We start from the raw sequence: 20,577 nt of genomic DNA on the forward strand, positions 1-20,577 counted from the left end.
CATGTCCTATGAGGAACGACTTAAGGAGCTGGGGATGTTTAGCCTGGAGAAGAGAAGGTTAAGAGGTGATATGATAGCCCTGTTTAAATACTTGAAGGGATGCCATACTGAGGAGGGAGCTGACTTGTTTTCACTTGCTCCAGAGACTAGGACCCGGAGCAATGGATGCAAGCTACAAGAAAAGAGATTCCACCTCAACATTAGGAAGAACTTCCTGACAGTAAGGGCTGTCCGACAGTGGAACAAACTCCCTCGGAGTGTAGTGGAGTCTCCTTCCTTGGAGGTCTTTAAACTGAGGCTAGATGGCCATGTCAGAGATGATTTGATTTGGATTCCTGCATGGCAGGGGGTTGGACTGGATGGCCCTTGCGGTCTCTTCCAACTCTTTTATTCTATGATTCTAGCACCTTCAAATACGATATTAGTCTGTCTAATATAGTTGTCTCAGCAGCATAAAATTGTAGGTGCATTATTATACAGTACAATCCCCTTATTAGTGGGGGGTATGTTCCAAACCCTCCCCTGCTCCATAAACCTAAAACTGTGGATAATAGGGAATTGTATTATTTTCAATTAGACAAATGACTTCCAGCCCAAGCATACCATAGAATTGTATTGGAAGACCTAGAAATAATGTATTTTTCAGCTGTGGGTAGCTGAATCCATGGATACTGAATTTACGGATATGGTGATCATGCTATAAACTAGTTATTTTCCAACTGAGTCAGACAATCCCATGGGGCTGTTATAAAACTCAAGTAGATTTAATAAAATGATTGAAAACATCTGTTTTGAAAAAGCATAAGATGTTTCCATTTCCACCTTCCTCAGTGATATCTGTAGGGATGGGAGGAAAATTATCACATGACGTTCTGCGATGTCGCACTCATTCCATCCTTCTTCTGTCAGTGAAGTGGAATAGCCCCATCACTTTTTATTAATGGGAAACTCCCATTAATAAAAAGTAATGGGGCCCTTCCACTTCCCTGCCTGAAGAAAAATCTTTGCAGCAATTGTGTGATTGTGACAGGAGCATCCTGCTTCTTTCTCATCCTGTTTTTTCCCATCTGATAATTTCCATGGTCTTGCCCTCTTAATTAAGGCCATATGGCATCAAGGTGTCCAGTAGATCCTGAAGAACATGAAAGCCAAAAATCAACAATAAAAGGCGCACAACTGTCCCAATTTTTTAATGTCTCACTTTAGAAGTAACATCCTCTAGTCAGTATTACCACCTGATGGATTTACATTCAATGAACAGAGATAGATGACTTCTTTGAAGCAAGCCCAATTGTATTTCCTTGGTTCTTTGTTGGTAGAATGTATAATTGTTGCATATAAATCTTTAATCCTGAGTGCCAAACTATGTCCATTTAAAAATAATTGTAATGGCAGGAATTCCAGATCAAAAGTATATCATTAGCAAAGCTATTTGTGGGGACTACAGCTCCCAAAATCCCACCACCACTCAGCCATTATGCTCTAATGGCTGGAAAATTCTGGAAATTGTAATCACAAGAAATCATTTTTCTAACCTCTGAACATCGTAAGACAGAGTTGTGGAAATAAATACTGTATTTTCCAGCGTAGAAGACGACTGGGCATATAAGACGACCCCCAACTTTTCCAGTTAAAATATAGACTTTGGGATATACTTGCCATATAAGACTACCCTTCTTCCAATGCACACCAAATAAAAATTTTAAAAACATCAGAATTGATTTCAATATGGTAATTTTAATTCAAATGCTTATGACATGCAGGTACTTAGCAGGAAAACTTGTATACAAAGCCTGTTTGGATTGTTCAGCTCTCCCTGCCTGCCCAGCCCTCCTTGTCTCCAAGACTATCAGAGCGATAGTGCAAACACAGCTCCTTTTTCCATACCCCGCAGCCATTTTTTAGCTCCCCCCACCATATGCGGCAACTGCAGAGTCTCCAGTCTGGGTCATAAGTTTCAGCACCTGCACCATAAGATGACCCCTGACTTTTGAGAAGATTTTCCTGGGTTAAAAAGTAGTCTTATACGCCAGAAAATACAGTACTTGTGTTGTAGTTGACGGGGTACGGTTTCCAGACCCCGTCCTTTTGTTGTTGTTGCTGTTAACATTATTCAGGACTTGTATTTCTGACTCATAAAGTGTGCACTGAGGAAGGCAATGAAAATTGAATGAATGCATGATGAGCACTACCATTAGACAGTGTGGGAAAAGAGATTTTGAGCGTCAAAAAGGGCAGCACATTATTAGTTTAATATATAAATACTGTGTTTTTACTGCTGGATGGCTGTAGATGCTTGAGGGATTTTCTGCCTTCTGTGACAAAATAACTTGGCTGCCTTTGGGAACTGTACATCTTGAATTGTTTATGCTTCTGCCATTTGCTACTCTGCCTCAAGCAGCAAAATGTCATTGCTCAGCCCTAGGTAAATGGCTGCACAGTATTATTGTTACTACACAGGGCCCTAGGATGGGCCTCTTTCTGTTTATACATTAGAAAAGCCATGTGGAAACAGTTTCTGTCACTAGCCATTGGCACTAGGTAGCGGCTGGCAGGAACACAAAAGGCTTCACACAATGCCCACAGCCCATGTGGCCTGCTGCTTTGCACATTGCAGTCTTCCTAGGTAAGCTGTTTAAGAGTAACTTCATATCATTGTGCAAACCAGTCAACCCCACTGATTCGTTCTTTGATAGGTGAATTACCTTCTTCCTTACAGGATCCCACCTTTCAAATTGAGTAAGCCTACAGATCTTTGTAGACAGTCAAGAAAAGAAGGTGCATATTTTCTTCCATCTCATAGCCTTTTACATTGAAAAGAATTACATTTACAAATCTGTATGTTTCCTGTTTTTTAAATTACTAAATTAAAATAATGCAAAATGTGTGCAAATGAAAGCATAACAATAAACAACCTACACATTTATTATAGTATTCGTAGATCTTAACATTTTGACACAGCCATACTAGAATATCTGATTGTTTAAATAAAGTACAATTGCCACGTCAGAAATTACATGCTCAGCAATAGACATATACATACCTATATGTATATAAACATATTTACATCATTGTTATTTCTGTGCTCTTTTCTGTTGATTTTTGTTATGAATCAGTTTTGGTTAAAAACTTAAGGAAAAGCTGACAGAAACACATTTTGGCTAGAACAGTACTTAACATGCTCTGCCTATGGATATGGTAACACAAGGCAAGGGATGGATCCTAAAATCTATTTCGCACCTAGCAGAGTCTGATTTAATTAGCTCTTCAAAAAGCTGAGGAGTTAAGGGAGTTTATCTCACCACGAAAGGAGACAAGGAAGGAGAACGGAATGGAAGGGCCTGGAACGAGTGGGGAACGAATGGGGGGGGCGCATTTTTCTGCACATAGGTCCCTCACTCGTTGCGTTCCATTCTCCATCCGTTCCCCATCCGTCCCAAAGGGGGCGATTTTTGAGAACTGTTTCAGAACAGTTCTCAAAAATCGCAGTCCTCTGGGGACAATTGGAAAGAGAAGGGAAGGGAACGGAACAAGTGAGGGACTTCTGTGTGCAGTAAAATGCGTCCCCCACTCATTCCGTTCCCTTCCTGGCCCATTTTGGACCATTCTCCGACCGTGCCAGGGGCCTGTGCAATAAACTCCAAGGTGACCCTAAGTGGTTTTCTGGGACTGTGAGAGTTTGACTCACCCAAGGGTTTCCATGGCCAAGTGGGGAATTGAACCCTGATTTCTAGAATCATAGTGCAATGCTTAAATTCACCCCCCCCCCTCCCTATTTTGTTTAACATTCAGGATTCTGAAGAACTCAAATGCTTGTTCACTGTTTTGTGATAGTTTGCTGATTCCAACAGAACATTGATAAAAAGTTGTGTCTTTATAATGTGCTATATAGCACATGTACCTCTATAGCACTGATGGAAGTTGATGTCCAACAAGATCTACAAGGGCAACTAGGTCCTTGCCTCTTCAACTGTGATACTTCTTTACTTTGACCTTTCATCCCCCCCCCTTTATGGAACTACAGTTTCTTTATAGGTTGAATTTCTGAAAACAGTTGAAATTGCTAGAACTTATTTGGATGAATGCCTACACCCTATTTGAAACCTGGGGTTTCAGTTCTTCTTAGCTACATGTTGACTCTGAGACTTTAAGTTGTCAACAGGTCTTGTTTGATTATAACTGTTACCTGTTATGCTGTCAGATTGTCAGGATTTATGAACATCTCAAAGTTCTGAAGAAGTTCACTGTAAGAAAAGCTTGATCTTTTGTTCTTTCTTGCCCATATTGTTTAACAATTTTAGCAATCTTTAATTTAAAGGCTTATGAAAGTCATGCTATCTTTTGTTCCTGCCCCTCCTCATATCCCACTTTTTTCACTGGGGGTGGGGGGTCCACTTTACTCCTAAAGCACATTTCCTAAATCTCTTTGAAGCACATAGGAGGCTCCTGGGGACTGGAACATCTGTGAACTTTCCTGTAGTTAGGAGTATATCAGCTCTACAGCTTGTTCAAGCAGCAGAACTAACCAACAGATAATTACAATTTGAAATTAGTATTTTAATGAACTGATTTAAGGAAAGGTAATATTAAATCTCCCAGGCGTTGGAGAAGTATGTAAGAAGGAAGAATCATTAAACTATAAAGTTCAGCAGACGGGTGGTCAGCAGGTGCTGGTTGGAAACGAATGCTAATTGTGCTTGTTTCAATCAGCAACTAACAAAAAGTAATTTGGGTGTTGTCCAGAGAGGTGTTAAGCATCTGCATGTGAATTGTTATTTCTGGGGAAATGAGATTTATAGATGCTTCCTGGGGAGCAAGTGTTTAAATGATAAATGGAAAATGTTCTCCATCATAATGCCTGGTTCACATATTCTTGCTTGCTCTCTCTCTATCTCTTAGATACTGGTATAATCCTTTATCACCTTTATTTTCCTGGAAGAAAGATATAGGCATCTGAAAAGACAGAAGGCAGCACCTGGGGAGGCTCTTCTAGTATTTTTTGTGTTACTGCCTATCTCATCTTGATCCTGGGACTAGCAAATATGACCTCAGTTTATTATTGGTATTGTCATCGTCATCACCCTCATTATTTATATGCTGCCTTTCTCCCAATACTGAGGCTCAAGAGAAATAGAAATTATTAAAACCAGTACAGATTAAAAATATATAAAAATATTACAAACCACACACACCAACAAACAATCTATATCGCTGAAGCCATTTAAAATTCATTAAAAGTCAAACTATAAAAAACTTAGGAAAAAACCAACAAAACATAAAAGGCTATTAAAAATCCATCACTGTCCATTACTAAAAACCTGATGGAACAGAAAATTTTTCACTAGCCAGTGGAAGGAGAGCAAAGAGACACACTCTGTAGGGAATAGCTTCCCTAGCGAGGAAATTCCAAAGTCTGGGAAAGCCTTTTCCTTGTTCCCACCAAATATGTCTGAGAAAGGTGGTGGGACCAAGAGAAAAGCCTCTCACTTGAACAGGCTTATATAAGGAGATACACGTCCAAAGCACACTGCAGAAATAATCCAGTTTGAGGTTGCTTTAACTGCCCTGGCTCAGTTCTGGGAAATCCTGGAATTGTAGTTTATTGTGGAGAAAGTTAAATGTCTCACAAAACTACAGTTCCCAGAATTCCCTAGCATTGAGCCAGGGCAGTTAAAGGGGTCTCAGACGGGATTATTTTTGCAGTGTGTTTAGGACCACAGTCTTTCAATTAGCCTGGATCTGAGTGATGTAGGGCTTTATAGGTCAGAATTGAATTGTCCCTGGAAATGGACCAGCAGGCAATGGAGCTGTTGGAACAAAGGAACTGTATGCTCCCTGTAGTCAGCCTCACTTGACAACCTGACTACAGCTATTTTGATGAAATGAAGGGGCGGTACAGACTGGCACTTTGCACCAGCCTGGCCACGTACTAGGGGTGCAGGGGGGCAGAGCTACCGCACACCCCGCAACCCTAGTATATGGTGGTGGCGTAATCATGGCGGTCTCCCATCCACATGCACCACGGAGAAGCTGCATTTTGCCGCTTCTCTGTGGTCTGCAAAAACTCCGGATTGGGGCTGCAGGGCTGCCAGTGAGGCTGCCCTGCCCCCAATCCAGAGTGAAAAGGGGTGCCACAGATCCGCCCCTTTGGAGCAGTCTGTACCGCGCTGAAGTTTCTGAGCATTTTTCAAAAACAATTCCAAGTATAGTGAATTGCAGCAATTCAGATAAGATGTCACTGAGGTGTGTGTCCTTGGGGTCAGATGTCCTTTTAGGGACTGGGATGACATATTTGGGTCATGCTCAAGGAAAGTCAGGGGTCCTCTGAATCATTTTGAAGTAAACCTGGAGCAAAGACTGGCAAGTCAGTAGAAAAAAGTTAGCACATTGAGATAATACTTAATATGCTCTAAAACACTGAATTCTTTGTCATGTATATTGAAGGGGGCATTTTTTAAAAAGTTAATGTTAAACAGTGTATTACATTACTGCACAAAAGGCACTAATAACAGGTGGAAATCACATCTGTGATTTTACCCCTTCCTCCTCTTCCTCCCTTTGTTGACCTTTGGAAAGAAAGAAACAACCGAATAAATGTTTGAAAAGTTTATTTCTCACCCACCACACCCACCTCCCAACCCTCATGCTTTCTCTTTCTCCCTCATAATCTCATTTTTTAAAACCTTGCCCTTTGTTTAGGCTTACTGAGTCTCAAAACATGCAGGATTAGGAGTTTCAAACTTCAGTTCCCTGGGACACATGAAGATGTGTCTGGTATGGAATAGATGGAGACCATTCTGTGCCCAATCGTCATTACTACTTGGTTGTTTAAAATATTTTAAACATAGAATTGACTGAACTCCCATTTATATGTGACATGAATGCCACTCCTATTCCTCACTTCAGTCTCACAACAATCCTATAAGGTAGAACATTTTGAGACATAATGAGTGGCCAAATGTCACCCAGGAATTCCAGTCCTATATCAGATAAACAAATTTACAACAAAAATTTCACTTTTTTTGGTTCATAACCATTTTGGTTTATAAATGAGTTTTGCAGTGATTTGTTGTCATTTTGGGGATAGCTAAATTAAACACAAGAGTTACCACACTGGCTGATGCCAACTGATATGGCATCTGATACAACCCAGCTGTCTAAGGAAAGAAGCTAGACCATGGAACGGAGAGAATAAAGGCCTTGTTTTGTGACTGACAACTCTCATTTCCAGTCAGAGAATATTTTTGCCAGTGTTCATCATTTCCCCCTCCAGTTACAGTGTTTTGAGAGAAAGATAGAAAGCACTTACTCAGTTGCCCTCATGTTTTTAGAGCCTTTGGTGACAGTCTATGGATAGAATTCTTTCCAATTTCAATCTTCAAGGAAGCAGCCATTAATTTTAGCAGTTTTCTTCTTGCTGCAGTTTTTGGGTTATTCTTGGAAAACCTGCACATTTTATTTGCACTTTGAGACTTATTCTTGGGAAATTTGTACACTTTTTTCCTCTGTGAGAAGCCACATTTTCTGTGAAGAAACCACTGAAATTTTTTAGCAAAGGAGTTATGTTTTCTGTATAGAAAATGCTATTTCCTATGCAGCAAATGCTGCAGGTGGGAACTTTGTGCAGAAAACAGCCTTTTCTGAATACAAAGCATGTGCATTGTCTGTATAGAAAATCTTTCATGTATAGAAAATACCGTACAGAAAATAATGGCCTGTATTCCCTATCAGCCACTCAACTGAGCAATGTTTTCTGCATATTTCTGTGCAGAAATAGTGCTTTTTGGGCAGCAAATGCTGTTTCCTGCATAGAAACTGTGCAATTTTTTTTTCTGAACAGTAAAGATACTCATCCGTCCAGGATTCTCTTTGTCAGGGGTTCCTGTATATTTTGGACCCCATTTTTTGAATATTTAAAATATTGTTTCCATCCCACTAACAGAGGAAGAGGCATGAGTGGCCCTCGGGGCTTGGACGAAAGTGTCCTAAGTAATTTCATAAGAAATTAAATCAGTTTAAATTATCAGTTTTGTCAGTTCCTCAGAACTGTTGACCTCACCAACATACAACATACAAATCCCAGGATCCTGTAAGCTGGTGACATGACAGTTAAAGTCCCAAATGCTGCTGTAACTGTGCAGTGTCGATTCAGTCTCAGGTGCTCACCTTTGTCCCACAACCAGAATGAAACAATACTACAGAATAGTACCACTTGTGGCCTATCTCTTAAGGAAGTCCTTTCTACTGTTCTGTGCCTCAAATGGGAGGGACTACATTTTGGCCTCTGTGTAGGTCAAAGGGAAGTCTTATTATTTGCCCGGGTGGTGGGTCTCCATGCTGGCTTAGCTTTTTATCCACTGTGTCTACAAGATCGGGAGGAACCATAGTTGCTCCTGCTTTGCTGTTCTGTCTCCTGGTTTCTCTGTAATTCTTTCCAAACTACTGGCAGATTTTAAAATGGAGAAGGGGAAGCATGACATATTGAGCAAGGATACTCATTGACCATGCCTGCATCTACAATGCAGTTTTAATGCTGTTTGACATGGCTTTAACTGTCATGGCTTTGTTCTATGGAATCCTGGGGTTTGTACTCATTTTAGCACCAGAGCGTTCTGACAGAGGAGGCTAAATAGCTTACAAAATTACAAATCACAGAATTTTATTGCATTGAGTCATGGTAGTTAAGTGGTGTCAAAGTGCATTAATTCTGCAGTGTACATGCAACCTAAAAGTATTTTCATATGCCTTCTATTCATATTTTGTGCATATTTTTCATCCTCTAGTTTGCTAAGTTTTAAGTACAGTAGTATTTTGTAAAGAGGGTTTTTTAAAAAAAAAAAAAAGTAAAGGCTTTTGAAAAGCTGAACAAAGTTTGCAATTATCTCCCTTATTTCTTCCTCAAGTTAGGTTCCAAGTGCCTATTAGTATATATCAGCACTGCCAGCTTTTCAGAAAATGATATATTGCCATGGAAAATATTAATATCAACAATTAGTATACTGATATATAGTTCAGTTCTGTCATTCCTCATCCGCTTTCTGTCATTTTCCTATTATGCCGCTCTGACAATTCCCTAAAGATTCAGAAGAGATATGGCTTCAGGGGAAGTTGTACCACTAATCATTGATAGCCATGTTTTGTGTAGCGGGATCTGCTTTCAGTTTTGTCAGCAGAGATGCTGGTGTGGTGAATCTCTCTACAGAGAATGTAGTTCTTTATAAGATTCATCTACAAGCAGAAAATTTAATAGGCTGCAAGATTCAATCATGAGAGATTTTTTCCCCTGCCTTTCCTTTCTTTCCTGCTGAAGCAGCTTGTCATTTTACTTAACTATAGGAGACAGGACAGAATTGTTAAAGCAATCCAATTATATAAGCTGTTGAACAAGGGATTTCTGGCCACTTTTCATTAGTGCAGTAAAACTGTAATAACTGAGGGTGCATTACCAATTGGTGGGTGGGGAACAGAATTTGCAAATTCTGAATGCATAGGGATTTGAGTAAGTCACCTAACTCACTCCAGGACTGTGTGTAAAATCATATTCGCTACTTAATTTGCAGATAGACCATTACTTAAAAATCAGACACTGTTGGTGTTCCATTGGTTGTTTTGTTTTGTTAGTGAAAAATAGTATCATTGTTGACACTGGGCATTATGATATAACCAATTGCTATGTAAATGATATTTGAAAATTATAAAGAAGAGTCCACAGTTACAAATTGTCTGATGGTTGCTTAATGCATCTAAATATAAAAGTGGATTCCTTAGTGAACATGGAACAGCACTGTGTTGCTCTTTCAAAAATAACTACAGACTTGAAGGCAGATGGAGAATCCCAAGGCAGTACATAAAACTGCCCAGTTTCGATCCCTGGCATTTCCACTTAGAAGGACAAGGTAGCAGATAATATGATAATGACCACATGTCTTTAAGGAAAAGCCAGTTCGCAACTTGTCCACGTACTTGTCTACCATTTCATTTCTCAATTTATACTAGCTGCTGAGCAAATTCCAAGAGCTGAAACTTTCTACTAGCAGCTGCTCAGGAGATCACTACCACCGAATATCTTCAACCTTTTTTCTCCTTACCTTTTCTTGACCAAAGTGTATAGCATAGTGTGGTCTGCTGCACAGAGGAAAGATAATTGGTTTGTGTATGTGTGTGTATATATATATATACACACAGTTAGCCCATGCCATACACGGGTGCGCTATACACAACTTCAAGCTTACATTGAAGCCATGCAACAAGTAAACAAATGGTATACATGCCATAAGCACACGCCACACTGTTTACAATGGGGTGCAAGTATACGAAGAATTCCCTTTATGCGGGGGGATCCGGAATGGATCCCTGCATAAGGGAAGGGCCCACTGTATATATAAGCAAGTGTAAAGGAGAAAAAAAGATTGGTATCATTAAAAAGTTATTGAATTTAAAATAACTGACACTATATAATGTCATAAAGAAATCTCAGACTCATTTGTGAGGAGAAAGTGAGATAAGGATAAGAGAATTTCATAGGGAATAACCAAAGTATATAACTTTTTGGGGTCAGGAGACTAGACCGAGAGGATGGGTCCTCATCAAGTCAAGCAGAAGTGAGCAACAGAGGGCATGACCTGCATTCACAATTCTCTGGCTATTTTTGCAACCCTCACAGCTGCTACCACATTCAAAGAGTGCACCATTGGGATGAACAACCATGTTGTATATGTTTTAGATAGAGAATTGTGCTTCCAGCACCATCCAAAAAGCATGATTGCATATCTCAAAATTATTATATATTATTTAGATATAAGCATTTAAAAATATCCAATTATTCAAACACATTTACAACAAAAAGTAACAGTAAAAATTAAAGTGTAAAGAATAATAAAGAACAGCCAATATATAAAATAATAAAATCTGCTTCCTTGTGCTCAAATTATTGGGGAAGGGGATAGACATTAATGAAATCCACTTTTCCACTGTAGCCAAATTGTGTCCCTTCTGCTCTGCCCTGTATGCACTTTAAATGTCCAAAGGAGAAACAGCAAACTCACAGCTCTTCTCCCACAGCAAACTCATGGCTCTTCTTCAGACTCCACCACTACTTCCTTGCAGGAAGCTGGGAGGTAATGGGCAACTATTTACTTTGCACAATCTGACATGTCCCCCATTGTATATGTGCACACACATGCACACACACACACAAAGAGAGAGAGTCAAATGCAACATAACTGTAAGCTATAACAGCCTTCCTGAGACCACAGGGTTTATTTCTAGCCTAACATGGCATTGGCCCTCTACTGTGAGTACATGTACTATAATGCTACATGACATTGAATGCCTGACTTTCAGGACAGAGTGCATGTTTTGTTTGATTGCATCTGGTCATTGCTGTGCCAGGAAAAAGTTCTTAGCAGGACAAAAGTGTCACATAAAAAAGAACCCTGAGAGCCACTAACAGCCTTTGTGCAAACTTACATGGGCTAAAGCTGAAATAAATTAGTTCTAGAACAACACATGTTCTAGGAAACATATAAGGACCAGACTACTGGTAAACAAGGAATTTTCCATGGAATTTTCACTTAAGAGTGAGATGTTACTTAATTACTGAACTCCTTACATCCTTCCGGATGGCAGTCACATCTGCTGCTATAAAACCTATTCCACCCTTTGTCCTAGGAAAACACATTTAATTAACGGTCAAGTCTAAGCTCTGTTTATTATGATGAATGATTAGAATTTGTTCTAAGTTTCTTACTAAAAAAGAATGTAGTGGAATGTAGCATTGGAGTATGGGATTCACTTTATGTGCCTGATGGTGTGTTTGTATTATAATGTAATTGACAATGGCTTGAGATTTAATCGATCTTGTCAAACCTCAATGTCTGACTGAAAATGTGATATTATACTGTAAAACGCATGGATCACAGAACTTCTAAACTCTGTCAAGTAAAAATTATTTTGAAATTTGATAGGTTTGGTGGAATCTTTAAATTTTTCATGCAAAAACATCTGTGTTTCATAATTTTGAGTTATAACTGCTTTTATTCCAACACTTCAGTTGTTTTATATTATTTATGTATAGTAATAGATGTGTAAATATATAATATGTGTAAAGGTGAGAAAAATATTCATTCTTCTGACTGACTTTTATTTGGTTCATCACACAGTCCATGCAAGGATCTGGTTTGCTTTATCCTGTGGTCTAAAATAGGTGCATTGTCATTACCAGTGACTGTGAATTTGCAGCATGGTTTTGTTTTTGTTTTGTTTTTTTGCTTGCTTGTCTGTCTGTGTGTCTGTTTAAACATGGGAGGAGTAAAATATGTGTATGTATGGCATTTCACTCATTTGGGCACTCTTTACTTACCCTATGAATCTTTTTGCTTTTATGCATCTGATTTACTCTTGTTTGTAAATATTTGGATGTCAGTTTGGAGGGAACTGACATCCAAATATTCCTTATACTAGTTCATCTATACTAATCTGACTGACAGTGGCCAGTCCAAGGTCTCAATGAGAGTTCTTTCCCAGGTCTTCAGGTGATACTCAAAATATATTCAAAACCATTGAACCTGGGACCTTCCACATGTAAAGCTGAGTATAGGCTTTCCCAGGATGGATTGTACAGAAGTTTGGGCATCTACAGGTTCATATTAGCTTTCAAAGAATGTTCAGTCATCATTTTTGTATAGCAGATTAAAGTTGCTCCAGCTCCAGAAATAGCAGAAGTGAGTGTATGGTGAGCCATTGGTATCCATTGGGCTTTTGTTCAGGATCCCCCATGGATACTAAAATCCATGGAAGCTCAAGTCCCATTAAATACAATTTAAGTAAAATATTGTTCTTTGTATAAAATGGGAAAATCAAGGCTTGCTTTTTGGAATTTATATAAATTTTAAAGTTATTTTCAAGTCATGGATAGTTCAATCTGTGGATAAAGAATCTGTGGATGCCACAGCATCTGGTGCCACAACAAACCACAGATCCCAGGATTCCATAGGGATGAGGCCAAGGCAGTTAAATGGTATCAGACTGCATTTAATCTGTAGTGTGATGGCATTCTTACTGACAATCTGGTGCCAAGTCTATTGATTATTATGACTGATTTTGGTTGGTTGGTTGGTTGGTTGGTTGGTTATTTAGGGGATTTACATCTTGGCTTTCTCTGAAAATGAGATTCAAAGCGTCTTACAATAATTTTAAAACATAGAAATAAAACACAGATTACAAAAGTTAAAAAATAATAAAATATTACAAATATTGAAAGATAAATTAAAAATAGCATAGTTAAAACCAATAAAAATGTTAAAACATTAAAACAGCACACCACACTATACAGTAAAATAGGATGGCCTGGTTTGTAGTGCATATATGGTATTGATCTTGTGAATAGATTGTTGCCTGGAAGTAGACTATGTGTCCTTTAGGTATATTATTTGCTCAGTGATACTGTGAAAAAGAAATCTCTTGGGTGAGTCTTTTCAGCTGATCCTGTGCAGATGTGAGCATTATTTTTCTTTTTCTTTCCCCCCCCTTTTGAACCCCCCCCCCCCTTCCTTGTATTTTCTTTTTGACATATTCTTCATTAGCCATGAGGAGGAAGAGGAGGAGGATAGCATTTGGGACCTAATTTATTTTATCAATTTGTTCATGTGATATGGATTTTAAATTATTTTAACTAGTTTTAAATTGTTTGCTTTTAAATGATAAATGATTTAATATATTTTTGTCTTATAATATTATTATTTATTGTCCTAAATTTATCTTATTGTACACAGTCTGAAAATCTTGTATATGAATAAACATTTTTGTAAATTGTAAAGAAATAAATGTTTCCCAGAACTAAAAACAGTTAAGCCTTGCTATGTGCATTAACCTCCAAGCTTAGGTTCACAATAGGAGCATTTCTATCACTCCAGAGGAATATAGGTTGACTTGGTACAATAACCCGGCTCTTTAGATGGCTGAGATTGCAACTCACACAGCCAGTGATTCTGTACTATGCAGAATATATAACACTTGCTACTAGAATGGAAATTCAGAATTTAGCTGTAATATGGGTTGAGAAGTAGCATTTGATTAGATCAAAGTAAATATCTGGTACCTCTTAAGCTCTGTCGCTCTTGTTTATTTTTCAAGTCCAATATCCTTCCAGTATAGATGTAAACAAATGCAGCTATTAAAAGGGTAAAAGAAAGAAAATCTTATTTTTCAGACTGCCCTTGTCTTCCCAGTGCAATATCATTAACAGTAAATTGCAGCACCAAATGTCATCCCTCATTCATCAAGTATTTGCAAGTGAACTATTTGTTTTATTTGCTGCATAGTATTTATGACATGCAAAACAAATCAAAGAAGTTTACAGTTTATTATAATGGCTTGTGACTTAAGAAATATGATACAAATGGGGAGGAATGGAGAGGTGGAGGAAATTAGGTCTTCATATGTAACAACTCAACCATTAGGTAATGAAGTAATGACCAGGTGGAATAAACACTGAAATAGATGTTTTTGAGAAGAAAAGAAACACACAGTAGTTGATTGCTGCCATACCAATGAAGGAGGCCTGACTGTATTATCTCTCACTAAGGTGGAGGCATCTAGAAGGGGGATGGGGGACGTTTCCATAGAATCTTGCACAACTTAATCCAGTTATGCAAGAGGCATTCAATATGACAGTATTGTTGTAAGCTACCTTGATCATTTTATCATGTAAAGACAGGATAAAAATAGTTTTCCTTAATATTTATATTCTTTCCGTTTACTCTTTTCTAACAGATATGCTGTGATGCTAAGCAAGTCATACGTGCCACAGACTTACTGGATTGGGAAGACAAAGATGCTGCAGACACACTGGTTGATAACGTAGTCCATTCAAGGATCATCAATCCTTTACGCCTCTTTGTTAAGCCATCACCAGCACTGAAACATGGGCAAATGTCGTATTCAGACAGCATAGACAACTTTTGGGATTGGTTATCCAACATCACTGAGGTTCAGGAGTCTCTTCAACGAACTAAACGCAGACCAATTGTAAAAACTGGAAAATTCAAGAAAATGTTTGGATGGGGTGACTTCCATTCTAACATCAAAACTGTGAAGCTGAATCTTCTCATAACAGGGAAAATTGTTGACCATGGCAACGGAACCTTCAGTGTTTATTTCCGGCATAATTCAACAGGACTGGGAAATGTTTCTGTGAGCCTGGTACCACCTTCTAAGGTGGTGGAGTTTGAACCTTCACCTCAGTCAACTTTAGAGACCAAGGAGTCTAAATCTTTCAACTGTCGAATTGAATATGAGAAAACAGACAGGGCTAAGAAAACTGCATTGTGTAACTTTGACCCTTCAAAGATCTGCTACCAAGAGCAGACACAAAGCCATGTATCCTGGTTGTGTTCTAAACCATTTAAAGTCATCTGTATTTACATTGCTTTTTACAGTGTTGACTACAAACTAGTGCAAAAGGTCTGCCCTGACTACAACTACCACAGTGAGACACCCTATTTATCTTCTGGATGATACACTCTATCTTCTTTTCATGGACCGTTAAATCAGAATATTGATGATCTGTCTAAAATTCTACTTTAAATGTCTTAAGACAGTGCTTCCCAGTCAGGTTAAAATAAACACATTTCTTCCCCTGAAAATGATTCTCTGTCATGGGCTGGTTCACCCATGTATGTTTTGCACTTGATGACTACAGCATCGAGCAGCAATGTGCATGTTGTCAATGAACCATCTTGGATCAAGCACCACTGACCAAACTTCCACAGCAGTTCAGAGACACATGTCTTATAGTGGAGTCAGTTCAGCTGCTCAGCTGCAGTTCAGCCACTCAACTGCAGTTCAGCATGATATGTAATCAAGTGATGTTGTGCATGTGTACCAGCCCTAACTGTGCTGTTACCATAAATATTTTCACATTCATGTACCCAAATATTACTTAAATGCATTTAATTTCTGGGTGTACTTTTCTTAAACTGTACCAATCAGTTGTAGGGAAAACAACAACCACTAGCAATATCTGTGGAAGAGGCTGACATGTTAGCAAAGCATACTATTCAACCTATCAGAACACCTGCTGCTATAAAGAGTTAACAGTGTTTAGTGTGGAAGGAGACACATACCATTGGTATTACATGAATGTTGGACTAGCACTGCTATTAAATGTCAAGGCAAATATTTAGCTGCCTGCAGAAATGACACTAAAATGAACATCTGTAGGAATTTAAAGGGGAATTAAATATTGGTATATGGTTATGGGGGGGGGGGGGTTCACTACAGTTTCCATGAATTCTGGCAAAAGCTTAGGCAAAAGTTCTGTAGGAATTGAACATTACAGTGAATTTTTATGTGATTTGCATAGTCAGTACAGGAATGAATCATTCACAAGAGCTATATCACTTATTAAATGCTTACCATTTAATTAAAGTCCAGCAGAATTAAGCCCAGCTAATGCAGTATGGAGGTGTCATTTGCACACCACTGAAGCCATATTTGAGAGCCAGTGTGTAATGGTTTGAGCAATGTACTACAACTCTAGAGATCAGGGTTTGATTCTCCCCTTGGCTGTAGAAACCCATTGGGTGACCTTGGGTGAGTCACACACTTTCAGCTCCAGAAATACCCATGATAGGTTCACTTTAGGGTCACAATACATCAGAAATTACTTGGAAGGCACACTACAGCAACAATGAAGCCATGTTCCTGAAATATATCTGTATAATTGTTATAATAGCAGTGGCTAGCACCTACTACTGAGTTTAAAAGCAGATTCTATGTATTGCCACACTGCTAGATGAAGATTTGCAATAAATGCAATAGATTAAAAACAGGGTCCTCATTAAAAATAACATTTGTCAAAAGATCCACTGAATGCTATTGGTTAATGTAGTTAAACAGGGTTATCCTTAAAGTCAGTTGCTAGCACAGTGCTGGAAGCCCTTCTTTTCTAGGACCCCAATAAGTTTTACCATAGTAAAAATACATTAATTCCTAGGATTGCCAGGTCTATGAAGGAGACAGTTCTTGTTAAATGCAGTAAATTGTAATGTAATTTTCATTGCAACAATCAAGCCATGAAGATGCATCTCTTTCTGTGCAATGGAAATCCTACTCAGACATAAGGAGAAGGGTTTTGACTTCTAGCAATATGTACACTTGCCAGGTGTGGAATGGTAGAAAAATCTCTTGAGTTAGAAATCTGATATCTGTGTTCACCTGACCAAAATTATGTGTGTGTGTGGGGGGGGGGAGGGTATATGTGTTCTGATATTGTTTGTGATGTTTTTGTTTGTTTTTTTAAAATCAGAGTATGCTTTACTTGTCCAACTAAGTATTAATTATTTTATTTTACTGAAATGCATTTATATACAATCCTTCTTTCATTCTGGAACTATAGACAGCAACTGTGGTATACCCTCATGATCTCCATCCAGACACTGACCAACTGAACCTCAGTAAGATGGCTGTGTCACATACCCTCAGACCACACCTTTGGATGAATGTTTTTGGATTCATGGGACCAATGAGGGACTAATTTACCCCAGAATAGAAACAGGGACATATCCAGGATTTTGGGAAGGGGGGGATACAGACTAAATGCCACCATTATAATGGGGAGTGGGCGTGGCGGCGCAGCGGTGCACACCATTCATTATATCTAATGGAAGGGGGGGTCTGGACCCCAAAGACCCCCCTCCCCAGCTACATCCCTGATAGAAAGTTCAAATGAAAACTCCAGTGAAAGATTAATAGGTTCTTTCAATTTTATCATGAATGATGATTGACTGAAGATAAGATCAGTGTCTGCCTGCCAGTGCAATGGGCATATTTGGTGAACACATTCCTGCTTCCCCTGTAGCCATATGCATGCATTCCAAAATCTGCTCCAGAGGAATGGAGGAGCTTCTGTACAGATTTAGATGTGTATCCTAGGGAGGGAGGAAATCCTTTTGTGCAAGCAAAAGTATTTTCATATGTAGCCTCAGGAATGATTGGATTTCCGTGAAAGAGAACAGAAAAATATAAGTTGTCTCTAAAACATACTAAACATTGTCCAAAGCTAAAAGATTACATAAAATAGTTTTTTTTTAAATATGTATGTGTGTGTGCACACACATGTGTATCCTCAAGTCACCGCTAGACATATGGTGACTCCATGAATTTCATAGGGTTTGCTTGAGGTAGGATTACTCAAAAGTTGTTTTACCAGTTCCTGCCTCTTAAATATACTCATTCTTCCACATTCACTGGGGTTAGGGGCACAAGACCTCTGTGGATGTGGAAAAACTGCAAATAAAAAAAAACTTATGTTTTTAACTGAGAAAACACCTCTCTAGAAATCTCTAGGTCCTGCAGTGCAACTCTGTGGTCGACATCTGCCAGACCATGACCATAGAATTGTGCTGGAGGAGTTACAAATGCCTAGTAGAGTGTTCTCTCTAGGAATATATAGGTCCTTCAGTGTGATTTTTGGTTAAAGTTGACCACCGAGTTGTGCAGGAGGACCTAGATATTCCTAGAGAGAACATATTAATAAAATTGGTGAATAATCAAAGCCACAAAAGACAAAGCTGCAAATGTGGAGGAATGAGCATATAGCCTACAGAACCTGGTATTCATTGGTAGCCTACCGTTCAACCAGGGATGACTGTGCTTAGCTTCCAAGATCAGACTGGATCTGGTGTCATTAGGGTAGTTATTTTCAAGTACAAGGGATGCTGAAAAGTTCTCAGCCCTACCAAGAAGGGAATGGCCTACAGCCATGAAATTGATATGGTATTTTTCATATTCATTCCAAAGTTCAACACACTTGACACATTGTTTCTCAATATTCTTTAACCTTTCCAAAAACAAAAATCTGATGTGTGGTCACTAAAATAATTCTCTGCTGTTGCTATCACCTCTGGATCATTTGAAAATTTCCTTCCTTCCAAATTATTTTAAAAGTCTGGAAACAGGAAATAGTTAGATGAAGCAAAATTTGTTGAGTAGAGTGGATGGTCTATGCACTCAAGCCCCCAATTCTTCAAAACATCCATCACCTTGCCAGCCCTATGAGCAGGTACATTGTCCTGCAGAATGAAAACACCTTTCTGTAGCTTCCCTTACTGTTTTTCCTTCAATTCCTCCTAACTGTTTGGCCCTTCTGAACCTAATCATCAAAATACCTTCCTTATATCCAAAACACTGTGGCCAACAGTGAGGAGTCATACAAAAAAATATTACAAGATCACTCAATAGGTTGCAAAATCAATTTGAAGATGTGTACTTGATTTTGTTTCTGGTCAGGATTCAGATATCTTGGCACCCATCTGGCTGACAGTTTATAAATTATATACCAATGCATTTCTGGGATATTTTAGCTGAGATTTGCCAATCTGCCAAAATCAGGCCATAAACACATTCAACAATTCCAGGTGTTGACACTGTTGAAGGCCTCCCAGACCTTAATCTTTGGTCTGAAAATGTCCATGCTGAAAGTTGGCACACCACTTCTTCATTATTGAGTATTATTTATTTATTTACTTCATTTGTGTGCCCCCTTTCTCCCAGACAGGACCCAAGGTGACTCACAGGCTACTTGCCGCTCAACATTTGCATCACACACTCATGAATTTCCTTTTGAAGTTTTCTACTGCAGAAACAAGAACTTTTAGCACTTGAAAAATTTCACATTTTTGTTGACATGGTTCTGTCAATGATCTGGAAAAAATCAGACATTAGAGCTACAGTCCTGCAAATTGGCAATATACAATATAAAAGGAGCCTCTTTCGAGTTACCATACAAAATTATGCAAAATTATGATTTAGGGAACTGGGTTGGGATGAGAACTTTTCAGCACCTCCTCCTACAGACCTAGAAATTTTGTGCATTTCAGGATTATACACAGCCCAAGTATATACATATTAAATCATTTAACTCTAGATATCACAGCAGTATGGTTTGCAGTTACCAGTTGCTGCAAGAACAGTAACTGAAGAATTTTCACTAGCACTGTTTGAAACCACAAGTGGGATCCAAAGGGTCTCTGTAATTACCCTCCCTCTTCTAGCCAGTCTGATAGGAATTCAAGAAGCTATGGTTCTACCGTTATTTTCCTGTTGCTACAATGCACATTGGCAAAATGTATGCCAGCAAAAAGCAACTCTTATTGGAAACTCAGGGGCTCTACAGACCGCCCCGACAGAGAGGCTCTGGGCCACCCCTGGAAGGACCAGATTGTGCCCATGGCAACTGCATGCTGTGGGGCCAATCTGATCCTTTGCCAGCCCAAAAAGGGCCAGCAAAATGCTGTTATTAAAGCGGCAAAAAGCTGCCCTTGGCACCATGGCGGCAGCTTTTTGCTGACTCTTTGGCATAGCGCCTCTAAACAGTGCGCTAAAGAAGGGGTGTGATGCCACCTGCCATGTGGGTGGGCAGCATAATGCCAGCATCGGGGCGGAGTTGTGGCATGTGGTCGCCACCCCCACCCCACTCCATCCTGATGCTGGCTTTTCTTGCCTGTTTGTACAGCCCCTCAGTCATATTTTACCATCCGCATGTGGGAAACTAGATTACAGTCATCCCCCCATATT

At 39.1% G+C, this 20,577-nt stretch overlaps 1 protein-coding gene across 2 annotated transcripts in view; it reads left to right on the plus strand.

The window, feature by feature from the left end:
- The window catches only part of NXPH2 (neurexophilin 2), a 52,907-nt gene extending 34,608 nt beyond the window's left edge, over nucleotides 1-18,299 (plus strand). Inside the window, exons 1-2 of one of the 2 annotated variants that reach the window (XM_042473270.1) lie at nucleotides 8,170-8,288; nucleotides 14,773-18,299. In XM_042473270.1, coding sequence (XP_042329204.1) covers nucleotides 14,932-15,516 — 585 coding nt within the window. In that variant the 5' untranslated portion in view covers nucleotides 8,170-8,288; nucleotides 14,773-14,931 and the 3' untranslated portion in view covers nucleotides 15,517-18,299. Of the gene's footprint in view, nucleotides 1-8,169; nucleotides 8,289-14,772 lie in introns of those variants that run through there. The other variant, XM_042473181.1, reaches the window with a different exon arrangement.
- The last annotated feature ends 2,278 nt before the right edge of the window (nucleotides 18,300-20,577 follow it).

The sequence above is a fragment of the Sceloporus undulatus genome, chromosome 1, assembly GCF_019175285.1.
Source record: "Sceloporus undulatus isolate JIND9_A2432 ecotype Alabama chromosome 1, SceUnd_v1.1, whole genome shotgun sequence".
NCBI classification, from domain to species: Eukaryota; Metazoa; Chordata; class Lepidosauria; order Squamata; family Phrynosomatidae; genus Sceloporus; species Sceloporus undulatus.